Consider the following 12900-nt stretch of genomic DNA (forward strand, 5'->3'; position numbering starts at 1 on the left):
CATAAACCAGCCGCTTATTAAATAAAAAAAAAAAAAAGGAAAATTTCATCTATAATCTTGAAGTGTCGAAATATATTTGTGAGACCTATCTAACACACTTCCTTAGAAAAGAAGAAAAGGAAAAAAATAAAAAAGGGTTTTACGAAGAAAGTAATCTAAATATACCGTCTAGGATATTAAAATATATTGTTTTTATTTAAATAGTAAGACTCTAAAGTTTTTAATGTGATTAAATACAAAAATTAAAAATTAAAAACTTATATATTCACTTTTCCGGCTTTCCCCTTTTCTTTTTCGGATAAGGTGACATTGTTTACTTTTTCTTGATGTTGAGAATATTTATGCAATCCACAATAGGGAGTAGAGAGTAGAATATAATAAAACTTTAGAAATTTCAAATTTGCAAGAAAAAAGATTTGACCCAAGCTGTTACATTGTATGCAATAATACCCAACTTATGCACTACGCACCCCCACTACAGTATTGAAAAATAGTGCTCCTGCGGAGAAGTTTAAATAAAATATTTAAATAACAAGAAAGTTTAAAACATATATGAGAACTTTAGGAAGATGCATGTAATAATCATTGCATGCATATTCATGTTGAAAGCAAAACAAAAGAGAATTTGATTCCTATTTTGATGACCAGATGAAAATGAGATATGGAAGTATAATTATTGAAGAAAAACTAGTGGAAATTCAATGTAAAAAATATTAATAAATCTAAAAGATAAACATCAACCCCAAAAAAATAAATTGTTGTTTTCTTTTTAAATTAGTCAACCCAACAAAGTGTGGTATTCAATCTGGCTTTGGCATTTTTCGGAGCAGGCATCTATCAATCACCAACTCTAGTATCAAGTTGGGAAGTGGTTACTATTGGGTTAGTGGACTCTATAATGAAATAGAGAAAAAATTTTAAATGATTGAGTTTAGTAAATAATAAATTATTTGGTAATCACAAATATGTTGGTGGTTGGATTAAAAGTTTAATTGGGTTTAATTTTTGAGTAACTATTTTGAGTAATATGAAAAAAGTGGTGATTATTTTTTTCTGCTGTGAATCAATGGCTAATATCAAAACTTGAGGCCAAAGTACAAGGTTAATGGTTCTGATTTATCAAATCTATTGAGGATCTGTTACCAATGAAGTTGCATTGTTTAACTCTGATTTCAAATCCATGTTTTTGGGTTTGAGTAAAGAAAAGAAAGTGAAGACCTTAATTGGTTCAAGAATCAAGGAGCTAACTTTAAAGAATAAGCAACCTCACGCCATACAAAAAGAAAAAATCAACTTCAGTTTTGGCAAGGAGAGAGAACCCGAAATCAGCAAAGAGAGAAACTTCACAAATTAAAGTTTGAAGTCTTGGAAGCATTGCACCTATACAAAAGAGAGCATTCCGCCAAGATGAATAGCTATGTTTGAGAGTTCAGAAATTGAGTTAATCTTATAGAGTTTGAGCTGTTCAACATTGTCTCCTTCATGGTTTATTATTGAATATTCTGTTTGTATATTGTATCTTTTTTTGTTTCTATTCAGTGAAAAAAGACATATAAGTGAAGCATTAAGAAAGAACCATTGAGAGAAAAAGTAAAGAGAGGAACTTGGAAAGAAAAGCCTAGATTTATGTCTTATCTCTTTTTATTGTATTCTTATTTTGTATTATGTATCTGAGAGATATTTTTTACAAAGGTGAGCACTTAGTGTGAGTTTAGGAAGTGAATTTAGCTAAGTCAAGCTTAGGAAGAAATTTGATTTGTCCCTAATAGAATTAGGTTGAGTCCTTAAGAATTGGTGTATGTAATATTTGAAAAGATAGTAAAAATTCTACCATTGCTGTGATGGAGAATAGATATAGGTTGCATTACACAAGACAGCTGAACAAGGATACATGACTAAGTCATCTTTTTCTTCCTTGCTCTAATTCTATTTTTTACGATTTATGAGACAATAAAATTGTCTCCTACATAATCATTCTCTCAGTCTAAACATAAGCAAAATTTCAGTTTTTAATTTAGTTTGAAAATTTATTATTTAAGATTAAAAGAATGTCATAGATTCAACTCTTCTTCTGTAAACCATCAAGAACCTTCATAAATATTTTTGAAACACTGATGTTTCAGTAATTTTAACCATTAATTTTAATTAATATATATTATATATTTTTTATAATTAAAATCAATAAATAAAACTATTGAAACATATGTATTTTAGAAACATTTAAATTTCTTCCAATCATATAATTTATACTCTTTTTGGCTTCCCCTAGAATAAATTTAATTAATTTAATTTTTTCCTATTTTGTTTAGTGGCACAAAAAAAAGTGGAATCCAGCATGGTTAGTATATTTTTACGTATAATAATATTCTATCAATTTAGATGGTGTTATATATATTTAGACAACAATTATGTTAGGTATATTAAAATTAATCACAAAAATTAGTTATTAGTATAAAATATATATTAAAATATAAAATACACATTAAAAATGAGTTAAACAATGTATATATTTATATACAAATGCATGGTGACTAATTTTAATGAGCACATAGCAATAGAGATGGTAACACTATCCGAACACGTGAGTATCTACGTTGTCCCTACCGGCCTTGGTGCAGGGTGAAATGGAGTCGAGTTTAGGTGATACTTGTTCCCTCTTTGCCCTGGTATATATATATTAGGGTAAAAAACGCATATAAGCCAAGGGGAGATTTTTATTACGCAATTCAGCCAAACCAGATTCTCATTCATCAATCAACCAAAGCACACTATAATGTAATTCGAAGCAACAAAATTCGAATTATATTTCTTCATAATTCGAATCGATCTAGCTCGAATTATGCCCAACCATTGCGTACAAGTAGTTCGAATCAAGTTGCTACAAATTACACAACCATAATTCGAATTGTAATTCGAATTACTTGCATATCGTGACATAGGGGAAGTTCGAATCATATCGATTCGAATTACTCATTTTTCGTTACAAATGGTAATTCGAAATAAGTTGATTCGAATTACAAGGGAGTCGCCTATATAAGGAGTTCGAACCAAGGTCATTCGAATCAGTTTTCTATTCTCATACCCCACCAAATCCCAGAGAAAACGACCTAGAATCGGGGTGACAAAGACTTGAGCGGCATATTCAGGCGATGAGGGACGATCCGGAGAGGCTGTATCATTTGGATGGAGTTGCTCATATCGCCGGGGTGATCAACGAAGAGGTTAGTGGTTTTTGATAGTGGTTTTTGATAGTGGTTTATGATAGTGGTTTATGTTAGTGGTTTATGAAAGCGGTATTGCAAGTGGTTTATTTTAGCAGTTTTGCATGTAGTTTGATTGGCGGTTTATGTTAGTGGTTTGGGTTAGTGGTATTGCATGCGGTTTAGTCTATAGGTTTTGTTTGCGGTTTTGTCGATGGTTTATTTTAGCGGTTTATGTCAGCGGTTTAGGTTGGTGGTATTGGAGGTGGTTAACTGAGTGGTTTTGCATGTGGTTTTTTCTAGTGGATTTGCATGTGGTTTATGTTAGTGGTTTTTTGGATGCGGTTTTATGATGCGGTTTTGCTAGCGGTTTACTACATTTTGCTTTGCATGTGGTTTTTAGAAGCGGTCTATGTTTGCAGTTTATGTATGCAATTTTGGTAGTGGTTTACTATATCTTCTATTGCATGTAGTATTTGTTAGTTCTTTACGTCATGAATTGTATATGTTAGTGGTATTGTAATTCGTTCTAATTATGCGGTCCATGTAATGCGCAGCCCCGGCGTTGCATATCGAGCATGCGACGGCAGCAGGGGATGCGACTTGATGAGAGGTACATTCCGTACTTGCAGATGGCCGGATTATACCATCTTGCGAGACTGAACGACAGATAGTTCCGATTAGACGAGCCCCTTGTGAGTGCATTCGTGGAGCGGTGGCGTCCGGAGACGCACTCACTCCAATATCATCGCCAGACTCATCAGCAATCATATCCGGCTCAACATCATCATCCTCTAGATCATCAAACAATCCGTCTCCAACCCCAACCGGTGCAGCACATTGTACTGAGGTCGGAAGAAGTTCCCATGTTCCAACCTCGTTGCCAACACCGCCGTTGATATCAACAGCGAACGAAGGGGAGGCGACAGGCTGGATGGGTGGCTCGTACGCAGGGACGGAGGAAGAAGCAACGGCAGGTCTAGAGCTAGAACCGGCTACCGTGGCTAAAGTGTTGGTATTCCGGTTCGAACCCCCCGAACTGGATACCACGTCAACCAACTTTGCCAACAGCTCTGGTGTCCTCACCTCAGGAAACTGCCGGCGACAATGAAACATGACCTGCAAGTCCTCATCACTCCCGATCGTGAAACAATCATACTTCACGGTATCTTGGAGCACCATGATTGAAATGCGATAGAAAAACTTCTTAACCCTTTTCACACCTTCCAGACCAAGTTTCAGCAGTACAGAGCTAACAATGTCATCATAGCTCGTCGTAGGCCTCACGATAATACAGAGAGGATCCTTATCGGTGAACTTCACACCGGACCGAGTTTTCCTTTTAATCAATTCTCTGTGGTGAACCAATACTAGAAAACTGTCCTCACTAGCCATCTGACCCCTCTAATGAGAGCAACTCACATTCACATCATATATATACAGGTCTGGTTCACAGTAATTCGAATCATCCTCATTCGCACTATATATATATAATTCAAATCAACTTATTTCGAATTACCATTTGTAACGAAAAATGAGTAATTCGAATCGATATGATTCGAACTTCCCCTATGTCGCGTTATGCAAGTAATTCGAATTGATTAAATTCGAATTATGGTTGTATAATTCGTAGCAACTTGATTCGAACTACTTGTACGCAATGGTTGGGCATAATTCGAGCTAGATCGATTCAAATTATGAAGAAATATAATTCGAATTTTGTTGCTTCGAATTACATTATAGTGTGCTTTGGTTGATTGATGAATGAGTATCTGGTTTGGCTGAATTGCGTAATAAAAATCTCCCCTTGGCTTATATGCATTTTTTACCCTATATATTATATGTAGAATAATTAATAATATTGTATCATATTTAAGTTTTTACTTTAATTTATATTATATATGTAATGATGGCTATATAAATTTTGAAATTTAATTTTATTTATTAAATTTTAATAATTATAGAGGCAGGGTGAGTACCCACAAAAGACGGGTTAAGGTTTAACTTTTTACTACCATAAATAGAAACAAAACAGGTTATATGCGAATTATTATATAATGAAGTAGGATCGAATAGGACAAAAATCCGTCCCTGTCCGCTTCATTGCTACCCCTACATAACATTTTTGTTTAAACAATCTTGTTGATTTTCTAATATACTATTTTATCCATGGTGTTGTTCAACATTATCCTTTTTGTCGAGGAGACTATTTTCATGCTATAAATATGTATGTTCTAAAACATATAGAATTTTTTTAAAAAAAAAAATTATACATATTTCAAATGGTGCTTGTTATTATGGAATACTATTTTTATACTTTATGATAAAGTATAGTTATAATTCAATAAAAAAGAAATAACATGTTAGGTATTAATTTTTGAATGGATCAAATTTAAAACAAAATATCACTTTCTCGTAATCAAACTCTAATGTTTTATGAAGAAACAATATTAGTCTACTTTATATAAGAACCCATCATCTCACTCATCAAAAAACAACTAATCCAATGATATTAATATTATGCATATTTCTAAAACCAGAACATAGCGTAATTGAAAAATTCCACATCTCGACCATTGATGAAAAAATCTATATCAATTCAACATTCAAAGCAAAATAAATACACAATATTTCTTTGAGAATACACTTTACCCTTCCAATGCTACAGATTACAGAATATTGTCTCCACACAAATTGTGATGTAGGCTAATGATGAAAATACATGTTATCACGACCCAAAATAGAAGGGGAGTAAAAACGTTACAAAAATTTTAAGAGGAAAAATAGGATATGGTATTGTTTGACAGTAATTTTACTCATCTTCACTCATTAGTCATTATAATCAAAAAGAAAAATACCGCAACCTATTAATTTAACTGTTACAATATAATGCTTATCAGAAATTTCAACACCTAACACTGCGATCATCTTTATTCTGAAGAATTACATCATAATCGTTTCTCTTTCACTACTGCTGAACAAAAAATGGCAGACTTGTGGCAGCTACCAATATGCCTAACGGCAAACATTTTAATACAACACTCAGAATACAAAGTTCTCTTCCTCAGCAGTACTATTGAGCAAAGCATCTCCAACATCCTTAAGAGCAGCTGCTGTAGAATCACTTATGCCGAGCAGATACTGCAATCGCGCCAATTTCTCAGGAGCCGGATCACTCTTCAAGTATATAGTGTATAAATCAGCAAGTTCCTCTGGCACTTCCCATGATTGCGGTTGTGCAGGTACTGCTTTGTCACAAGCCAGCAAATCATTGAGAGAAGAAACCTGCACATGCAATCAAAGGCACAAAGCAATCACATTGACTATGTCTATCTGTAACGACCGAATCCAGAAATATATTCGCACAAGTATACATGAAGCTTTAGAAAATTACTTACCACTCCTGGATGTTTTCTCTGTCTTAATAGCGACACGGCCTGGACAAGTGAGTTTTTTAATCTAGCTTGTGCGAGCTCACGAACAACCCCTCTTGCTTTCTCTTTGTTAATGTTGAGATCCACTGGGATTTTTTCATATACTTCATCCTCATCAAACTCTCCGGTGCCTGACGAGAAAATATCCTCAACAGTTTTTTTGAAGAGGGTCTCCCTCAAGTTCTCGGATACCATGCTGTCTAACTCAACATTGGCTTCCTTAAGTTCTCTAATCTGCTTAATATTGAGCCTTCCTTGTGTCACAGCAGTTTCAATGGCCGCTGCCATCTTTGTGGTGGTTATACTCTTGATTATTTTCTGAGCATATTCTTGAGGTAAACCTACTTGCTTCTGCAGGTTATTAAGCTGCTCCACCCTGGCCTTCGTTAATTGTCCATCAGCTAAAATTACCTCAGCTTGTTGTCTAAATGCTTGCTCGGCTAGACTCCTATGTACTTCAACTATTTCTTTACCACTCAATCCCAGGATCCCACCGAGCTGATTTAGAAAAATATATTCTGAATCATCCTTCTTTGTAGTGATCTGAGCACCAAATGGAACCCTTGTCACTTCACCGGTTAGACAGTAAAGTAAGTAAGTCTTGTAAAGATCAGTCCTGTCCCTTTCTGGAAGGTCATCTTTAAGAGTAATTTCTGTCTGGCCAGGCTTTCCCAACTTTTCCACGAGTTCTTTGTCTGGTCTAATTTTTTTGAGTGTTTGAATTGAATCCCATTCTTCATCTTCTGTTGTCACAACAATATCCTCCTTCACTAGTTCTTCAGTTGAGTCATCAGCCGACTCCCCTTTAATGTCCTCCACCAACTGAGTCACCACCAAGGTGTTGAAAGCTATCATCTTCTTCAGTTCCTTCGCAGACTCTGTACGACTTCCTGCTGATCGTGCACGTTTTATGTAGTTAATAAATATCTGCCTTACCTGTAATGATACAGAAACAGCTAGCAAGTTATAAGCCTATTCAAATTCTAAAATTGAGAATAAAGGTCCTGATAAATGGATACTCACTGCCTTGCTTGCAATAGACATAGCAGTCTCCCTGGTAAGTCGCAAGCCATGTGCTGCTTTTCGTACGGATTTCTTGGTTTCAGCATCATATCCATCAACCCCGGATGCAATTGCTTCTCTGACAACCTATTGAAGAAGATGCATGAATTAGATTAGTAATATATATCAATAAATGTAGGGATAAGCACTAAGAAGACAACACTTAACTTGGTCAAATATGATTCTGTTATAACCGATTCTATTGGAGAGTCAGAGGCGTTAATTAGGTACTTTACTATATATACAAATATTGATTATTGGTTTATATAAGTGAGAATTAACAATGCATGACTGATTCAATAACAATTAGATACATCTTTTCTCTCGTTCAATATACCTTTTGAAACAAACTGCCACAGATATCTGCATGAGCTGCTTCAACAGTCTGTTGAGGTACACACAGCATCACACGTAGCCTCAACAAAGCTTTAACATCTTCCTCACTGAGCTCCCCATCAGCCACACATTGCTGAAGCTTTTGCCGGTAAATTTCTTTAAATGAGAAGGTATAGTTAGATTGCATTTTAATGAAGTAATTAAGAATTTAAAAAGAATAACAAATGTAACAGCCACATCATGTTAAAAGTAAGACTAATAATCACATGCATGTATATTTTTGCTACAATCCACACATGAATTGGAACTTACAAATCATAAAGTGTTTAATAATTCAAGCCTGATATTCTCTAAAACCTCCTGTGAACATGACAGAAGATATAAGAGTAAGTCTTACCTTCATGAAGTTCACCGGCCTTTTCTGGATCAAAATGCAATTCATCACATAGCTTTTGAAGGAATGCTGCTTTGCTATCTGCCATCTCTAACTCGCCATCTGTGACAGACTGTGCAAGTCGTTTACGATATACCTTGGATGTAACATCAAGTGAAATGGCTTCTGCCTCGCGTTTGCCCAATCCAAATATATTTCTCAATTGATTTAGTACAGCAATCTGAAATAAGTTGTAAACATATTAATGAATGTTTACAGAGATCAAGTTTCCATCTCAAACCAATAACAACCTATAGAGTAATGAATATCATGCTTTTCAGCACAAAGTTATGTGGCTTTGCTTGACTAAATGCTGATTCATGAAAACAGAATTAGACTGCATGTACTATATTTAAGTTGAAATCTTATGCTTGTGCAACTTAACAGCACATAATCCACCTGATATAAAGCTAAGCAAGGACCCAAGAATTGTTTTATGAAGCTAAAATATACCCACCATAAACAACTAACTACCTTACACTGAAGTTCTGAAAATAAATACTTCAATTGAAAAATTGACATGAATTTATGGTTAACAAGGATTCACTAGCATGTATTGAAAAACCTGTTCAATCAGAATTTGGTGTCAAGAGGAAGATTGAAACATGGTACACAGAAACAAAAATGCAGGAGGCTTACACCAATAGGAAGTGTAAGTAAAATTTTAAGTTATACGATTTTAAGAAAGCATGGCATCAATATATAGCAATCTAAACTGAAATTTAATCTATCCAGTCCATATATCAATATCTTCCGCATGATCCGATACAATTTTTTCAGGAAATGAACTGTTCAACCAAAATAACTCCTAGGAGAACATGGACCCTAACTCAAGTTCAAAAATATCTTAGTTTATCAACAAAGTACACATTTGCTTTACACTAGAATATTATGGCGATTTACCTTATTATCTTCCATGCGCCCACCAGATAAAGCATCTGAAACATATGCCCTGTAAAGAAGTTTCAAGTCCTCTATTTTTCTATCACCGTCATACTCACCACCTATGCCACATATTGATTGAAGTTAACATCACAATTGCAAAGTAAAAGAATAAAACAAGATCAAAGGTAAATAAATAACATAACAACAGATAGTCAAGATACCTATTAAAGAAACTGGACCGACACCACGGGCAAACCGATCCACATCTATCTGGTGCTGGAATGAGATAAGTAAATTATTGAATGACCATACCCTATCAAGCTCCTCAACTGCTTGGCTGACCCCAGGACTGGAAATAGAGACAGTTAGAAGTGGCAAATTCAAATTTGCAACATCTGAATACATTAAGAAATGAACAGTAAAATTAAGGAAACAAGTGGCGAGGAGAAGAATATCTAGAAATTTAAGATGCAAGCATCCTTTGCAAATGTTAACATGGTAGGCATGGGCAATTGTTGATGAAAAACCCACAATGACCTGATCCCTTAATTGAAAGAATATCTGGGTCAAGAAAACTATCGACATTATTACATTGGGGATTTTAAGAAGACTTTCAAGAACCACGAATCTTACACTCCTCTAGTGCGAGATTTAAGAACACCAATCGCTGTGGTAATATTTTCCTCCACCAATTTCCTTGTGTGCTCTCTAAACAAGTTCCCCGCAACCTTCAAAAAAAAAATTTCCTTTAAATTAATGAATAAATTATGCTACACCACAGAACTATATGATAGCAACAAGAACACTAGAAATTTATGAAAGATATAAGAGATTGCACCTCATCAGAAAGGCGATATAAAATTTGAGCTTCCCTAAGTGCAACAAGTTGTCCTGCATCAATATCTGACAAGAATATTATTGGTTAGCACCAAGGAAGATGAAACAATTTGCAACTCCTTAAGATTACTAAATGATAAATTTCGTTTGTTTGGATAATACCAATTTTAGAGAACACAAAACATAGAGCAGCATAGCAAATGAACATAACTAGAACCTTTTTAGGCGTTTGGTTAATATGATAATTGCACCAAAAATAAACATAAGAATATAATACATAATCATGTCTCATCATTAATATAAGTTGGACCAACAGGCAAACAATATTCCCATTAACAAGCCAAACTCAAACTAGAAAATAGATGACAATTTGACAATACGACAAAATTTTAGTTAACTGAGCACTTTTAAAACCAAATAAGGCTAGATGCTTTCACAATTACCTCTGCCAACTGAGTTCAGCTTCGCAGCATACAATCGCTGAGCATTGTCACGGACAGCTACTTCAACCTGGTAAATAGATAATAATTAACAACTAATCCGAACGGAAAAAAATGACAGCAAAGAATAATAAAATCATAAGAAATGAGACCACCATCCACGTCAGTTTGTCAAGTTTAACAAGCAGCACAAAGTGCAATTCAAGCAGAAAATCAGTTCATGCTTTTACCAGGTAAATAAAAATACCTGATCATAAATCTATGCTCGTATACTAGCCTCATTGAAAATTAAAAATACAACTCACAAATCACAATACACTGAGCCCCATTTGATACATAATTAGTAAATTATTAAGTAGATACCTGGGAATCAGTGACCTTGAAAACACGCTTCCAAGGCAGAAGGAATGATGATGCATCTCCAAATACAAGATTCGACACATAAATCAACTTTTGAAACGCCTGCACTGGAGACTCACTAAAAATGGTCAAGCTCCAAATATTTAATTTAAAGCCAGCATGGTATCAAAATTTAGTTGCACCACAACTGACTTACCCGGCGTTGTTCAATATCAGCATCACGGTCCCCAACTTCCAGCCTTTGCCTGAAGATTTTCCTACCAATCTGGTTCAGTCAACAAGCAACAAACTAATAAGAGGTAAAACTGATTTCACTCCAAAATAAGAGAAAAAGAATAATCCTTTTCCACATGTATGTCCACAATTAAGACAAGAATACCTCCATATGCATAGCTGCTGCATCTGGGTCATCAATCCCTATGGAATTCTTGAAACTGATTATCCTATCAACCTCATCACCTTTAAGTTCCTCACCACCAGGAGGAAGGACAGACGACACAAACCTTTTAACCATCGGAAAAGAAAAACAAGCAAATGAATCATGTGATGCATAACTATAGCCAAAATCATTATCACTACCCAAGCCTGCTAACAAGCAACAAGTCAACAAAAAAAAGTACTCACTCGGCGTAAATATCACAAATCTCTGCCTTAAAAGCCTCATCTTGCTTGCTCACACCATACCTGAAGGGGAAAAAAAAAAGTCAGCTAATTTCACAATGAACCATTCTAGCAGAAACTAAACCGAGTAAAAATTACTCGAGTAGCTATTGTATAATGGTAAAGCATCAATTTTAAAAATGCATTTTTTTCCTTCCAAGTTTATGACATTTTATTTTGCACTAAAAGTACTTCATTAAATTAAATTCTCATTTTTCAAATTAGTTTGACTTAACTACTATCGACGCTTACAATTTCAGAAATAAAAAAATGTTAATAGCAATTGAGACTAACCTATTGGCAATGCCTTCAATATCTTCCTTCTTCAACTTCGAAGGGTCATCAATTCCAGCAACGTAGTTATGCAAATTCACCGCCGCAACCTGCGGAGCAGAGGCGTTCAGTGCATACGCTGCGGCACCACCGGCGGCGCCTAGAGCGACAGCACCGCCCAACGCGGCAGTTCGACTGCCACCAAAGCGCGTCCCGAGGCCATACCCGGCGGCGACAGCGCCGGCAACGATGACGGCGGAGGTGGCTAGCCTGACAGGCGGCGACAGCTTGTCAACGAGGACTTCGAGTCCCTTGAGGTCCTTCTGCGGTTTGGACGGCGGTGGTGACGGCGGAGGGGGAGAAGAGGATGAGGAAGTGCGGTCATCGGAACAGCGAGGGAAGGAGACCCTGAAACGGCGTCGTTGGTGGTTTAAGGTTGTTGGTTGGAGGAAGGGAGAGGGTGATAGAAGAGAACGGGAAGATGAAGGAGTGAGGGTGGAAGGGTTCATGGTTATACGGATAGAAACGACGTCGTTGTGCAGGTGAAGAGTGTGAAGAGTGTGGAGAGTGGAGTTTATAGGGTTTAACGAAAATGAATGAGATGCGACTTGAGATGGAAGAAGAGGATAGACTTGTTACTTGTTTTGGGGTAGGTGGGGTCATGCCCGGAATATTAATGAAGTTTTGGGGATTACTTGCTATTATCATAGAATATGTGCTCATAAAATGAAATATTCTCGGATTTATGACTTATATATGTTAAAATGTCATTAAAATTTATTGATTTTAACTATCACTTTTAACAATTAATCAATTTTTTTTTAATTTAATAATTTAACAACATACATTAACTCATATTTTTAAATATTAACGATTAATTAAACACAAAAAATAATAAATTTTGATGGTCTTTTAATATATTTCTTAAAAAATAACTATTATTTTTAAAAATATTTATTATATATAGTAATATAATATGT

The 12900-nt window shown here is 35.3% G+C and overlaps 1 protein-coding gene across 1 annotated transcript; it reads right to left on the reverse strand.

Moving 5' to 3' along the window:
• Positions 1–5969: 5969 nt before the first annotated feature.
• Positions 5970–12622, reverse strand: TIC110 (translocon at the inner envelope membrane of chloroplasts 110). The gene is made up of 15 exons (XM_088494356.1): positions 11942–12622; positions 11612–11671; positions 11367–11490; positions 11184–11252; positions 10991–11089; positions 10631–10697; positions 10189–10253; positions 9984–10078; positions 9572–9699; positions 9369–9469; positions 8430–8646; positions 8034–8188; positions 7658–7783; positions 6599–7570; positions 5970–6485 (listed from the first exon to the last, which is right to left on the reverse strand). Exons 1-15 carry the CDS (start codon positions 12427–12429, stop codon positions 6243–6245), a joined length of 3009 nt encoding a protein of 1002 aa, XP_088350482.1. The 5' UTR covers positions 12430–12622; the 3' UTR covers positions 5970–6242.
• Positions 12623–12900: the final 278 nt, after the last annotated feature.

This window comes from Arachis ipaensis, chromosome B7 (genome assembly GCF_059453495.1).
Source record: "Arachis ipaensis isolate K30076 ecotype BB chromosome B7, ASM5945349v1, whole genome shotgun sequence".
NCBI lineage: Eukaryota > Viridiplantae > Streptophyta > Magnoliopsida > Fabales > Fabaceae > Arachis > Arachis ipaensis.

Excerpts from the sequence above, each read along its gene's own strand:
- TIC110 (XM_088494356.1), bottom strand. The coding sequence starts at position 12,429 with ATGAACCCTTCCACCCTCACTCCTTCATCTTCCCGTTCTCTTCTATCA. Across the intron at positions 11,672-11,941 it reads ATTGAAGGCATTGCCAATAG|GTATGGTGTGAGCAAGCAAG; the intron begins GTTAGTCTCAAT and ends TTTCCCCTTCAG. Across the intron at positions 8,647-9,368 it reads GGCGCATGGAAGATAATAAG|ATTGCTGTACTAAATCAATT; the intron begins GTAAATCGCCAT and ends AACTTATTTCAG.